The 3,904-nt window shown below is 48.2% G+C and overlaps 1 protein-coding gene across 1 annotated transcript in view; it reads right to left on the bottom strand.

Annotated features, from left to right (window-relative positions):
* Positions 1-218: 218 nt before the first annotated feature.
* amot (angiomotin) overlaps positions 219-3,904 on the bottom strand; it is a gene marked incomplete at its 5' end in the record, with an annotated part of 37,887 nt that continues 34,201 nt past the window's right edge. The window contains 3 exon segments of the mRNA XM_080749744.1: positions 219-1,830; positions 3,405-3,716; positions 3,858-3,904. The exon segment at positions 3,858-3,904 is cut by the window's right edge and continues 183 nt beyond it. Of these exon segments, the coding sequence (XP_080605870.1) occupies positions 1,712-1,830; positions 3,405-3,716; positions 3,858-3,904 (478 nt within the window). The 3' untranslated portion in view covers positions 219-1,711.

Here is a 3,904-nt window from a genome sequence, read left to right as displayed (position 1 = left end):
GATGTCATAAGGCAGCAGTGCATCGTGGTCCCGTGGTGATGTCATAAGGCAGCAGTGCATCGTGGTCCCGTGGTGATGTCATAACGCAGCAGTGCATTGTGGTCCAGAGTCATACTTCTAAACGTTATAAACTCATTCTTGTTCGTGTCGCTAGTTTTCTTTCCCCAGGAGGAAAAACGATAACCACGCCCCGAGCGCTTGTTTTTTCGGTGGAGATGACGGAGGCGTGCCGTCTCAGGCAACCTTGAGCCACGTGAGACACTGCCGAGCGAGCGAGTCGCCGCGTCGAGCGCTGCGAAGGTCGCACGAGCCGACTCAGCGCCGTTAGAAGTTGTAAACCGGGGGGACAGAATAGTAAATTCGTCCCCCCGACTTTCTGCACCTCTGCACGGTCCAAGTGAACACAGTGGAGCGCTCCCTACCTCCGGTTCAGCCAATCACAAGCTTCTGTGGGCGGGTCTTAACTGTCCAATCAAATGAGTTCGGGGCGTGGTTATCCCTTTTTCCTCCTACGGAAAGAAAACTCGCTCCCTCCTAGCAGTCAGCTGATCGGGAGGGACTTTCAAAAGTCCTTCCTGATTGGCTGACAGAAAGGGCCATTCCGATGAAACGTCACAATCAGTAAACCCACACGCCGCTGTGTGATCGAAAAACAAATAAAAGTACATTTATATTAGCCGGGGTGTCAGCCTGTTCGCTCCGTTCCGCGATTTGTTTTGTCTCTCCGCATCACAGTCTGGAAAGCCTCGTATCTGCAAGGGGAGGCGGGACATAGAAAGCGGCTGGAACACAACCGCGGCTTCCGATTGGTCTGTGGTGCGGGGCGGGACAAATACACCAGTGTGTATTGGCTGGCTGATGACGTAGCTACCCTAACCCTACTCTGATTCGTTGGAACAACATCCAATCAGCAACGACGTCGCCTACGTCACAGCGGACGTTCAGAAATACTTGTCGACTGAATCATTTCCAGACTGTGATGCGGAGAGATAAAACAAATCGCGGAACGGAGCGAGCAGGCTGGCACCCAGGCTACATTTCTATAACATAAATACAAATATCTACGTCAAATGATTTGATGTAATGAAGGGGAAAAAAACTTAACAAATTACAAACAGTCAAACTACAAAATCATTAAAAAAAGTAGTGCAATAATATGCAACAAGAAGGTAGTCCATACATTTGGTCCGAGGAGGCTAAGCTAACCAGTTAGCCTCCAGTTAGCAACACTGTACATATGTGCTGAACACGCTACTGTTGAAGCCATATCGCCATCTAGTGTCCAACCTCTCGTGTCTCATCTTTAGTGAGGAACTTCCAACATTCTCTGGGTTTTAGGCTTTAGAAACGTAACAACTGAAACGTAAGCACGGCCTTATGCAACCTGCCGTGTATTTAAAACTATGTAAACGAAAACTACAAAATCTAGAGTTTCGTTATATTTTTATGTTGTGACCATATTCTGACCAATCGGGATGCAGATTGTATATTTAGACACGGGAAGTGTTTGGGAGGACCTTTAATACATGTGGCTGAAATGTCATTGGCGCTCCAAACTGCCACTCACTAGCTAGCAGGGCGGAGCCAACAGGAGATACAATCCTTCACCTACATTTACACTGTGTGTGTGTGTGTGTGTGTGTGTGTGTGTGTGTGTGTGTGTGTGTGTGGTCTTCAGGATGACCTTCGCCTGACCTCAAGGCCACAGAGGTCAGATGAGGATCTCCACCATGTCATTGTCCACTTCCTGCTGGGTGGGCGGGGCTTGTTGGGGGTGGGACTGAACGGGAGCCCGCCTCTCTAGAGTACTGCTGTGGAACCCTGGGACATCTGGAAGTACATACGCACACACACACACACGCACACACACACACACACACACACACGCACACACACACACACACACGCACGCACGCACGCACGCACGCACGCACGCACACGCACACACACACACACGCACACACGCACACGCGCACACGCACACACGCACACACGCACGCACGCACGCACGCACGCACGCACACGCACACGCACACGGACACGCACACGCACACACACACAAGACCTAGTTAAACATCACTAGTTAACAGCACAACGTTTCAGTCAAAACAATCTGTGGTCTACTCTTAAGGTCTATGCTCGGAGCGACACGTGTCGCACAACGCAAATGCAGGGGCGTCAATTGGGTTCTCCCCATTTTGACAAAATGGTATATTCCCAGGTTCCGCAGGTCGGCTGCCATATCAAAAACCATAGAAACGGGGGGAAAAAAATAATAAAGTGTACTTCTTAAAATAAATGTATCATGCCTGTTGCTAAGGTATGACAACATGACTGGTGTCTGGCGCGCGTGCAAGACACCAGTCATGTTGCCATGCCTTAGCTTTTTCTGAACTGACGCCACTGCGCAAATGATGTCAGAACGACAAACACTAAAGTATACACGTTACTCTATTAAATGTCTTCGTCTGTTTCAGTTATTTTTCATATCTTCCCTGTTCCCTTTTTTTAATCCATAATGTTCCAGTTTTCGACGACAAAAAACACTATTCGTTAATCGTCCCATTCCCGACAACCTCTGCTGCGTGTCACTCCCCATCTCTCTCAGTCTACTGTCCTATCAATAAAGGCATTAAAAAGAAATGGTGACAGCTCTAATGTTTACCAGGTACGCAATACACATTATTGCATATTATTATTTTATACTTTAACTATTAAAAATAGCAGATATACAAGCTCACAAGCTGCGAGCTTGTAGATCTGCTATTTTTGAAAAATCGTGAACTTTAGAATTTTGACCCGATTCTGACCCCAATTCTATAAGTGCCTTCCAAGGTTTTTTGAAAAACACGTGTTTCTATGTCAGTGGTTCTCAAACTCTTTCATGTCAAGGACCCCTACAATTATATGTATTTGGCCACGGACCCCCGTCTCAAAATACTCGGTGCCGCGCTGTGAGCTTGTATATCTGCTATTTTTCAATGGGTTAACTCATTTCCTGCCATTTTGAATGCCATTTTTTCAGGATATCCTGCCAGAAGTCTCCATTGACTTCCATGTAATTTATAGAGCACAGATCATGCACACCCATGCACAGATCATGCACCATGTTTGTGCAGGCTGTTCACAGCTTTCAAACTAAATAATCCGATTGGAAATCCGTTCAGGCATTCTTGAGATAATAGCCATTATGTTTTACATGTAATGTAAACAAAGATGGCTGCCCTGTATGAAAGATGGGGTTGTATGGGGGTGGAACATGCAAAATCGCGATTGAAATCATGTTTACTAGATTTAATGGGGTCCAAAAATAATTTTTCAAACTCGTCATACTTGTCATAAGCAGAGTGGACCCATAAATATGACTCGTCAAACTAGTCATAAGCAGTAGATGAGTTAATGACCTGCGAGGCGGTCGGGGACGTAGACGGGGCTGGGGGAGGAGAGGCGCGCGGGCAGCGTCATGCTGCTCTGCTTAGTGCAGTCAGGGTTCTGGTGCTGCTGGCTCTGGTTCTGGTTCTGGTTCTGGTTCTTGTCCGTCTGCGTGCAGCTGTCTCGGCTGCCCGTCTTGGAGTGTCCGGACGCCATGGGAGCGGAGGACAGGACGGACGCCATGGCGCTGGACATGGGCGTGGACGGCAGGACCGGAGACGGCGACGAGGAGATGGAGCCCGTCCGCAGGGAGTCGGCGCGGAACTCCGGACCCAACAGGACCCCTGGAAGTGGAACCGGCACAATGAAACAGACCCATTTAGACCCGAAAAATGCCTACAAATGTGAAATGTCTTCTTTTTTTCTCTAACTCCCCTGGTTGTAAATGGCTTATAAAGTCAAACCAAGCGGTAAAGTGAACTCACCCAGACTACCTTTCCAGCTGGAGTCCCGGCGCTCCTCGGTGATGGGC

This window comes from Nannobrachium achirus (assembly GCF_963921795.1).
Source record: "Nannobrachium achirus genome assembly, chromosome: 19".
Classification (NCBI taxonomy): domain Eukaryota; kingdom Metazoa; phylum Chordata; class Actinopteri; order Myctophiformes; family Myctophidae; genus Nannobrachium; species Nannobrachium achirus.
The sequence above is the reverse complement of the archived record's forward strand: the minus strand, read 5'-3'. Positions and strand labels throughout refer to the sequence as shown.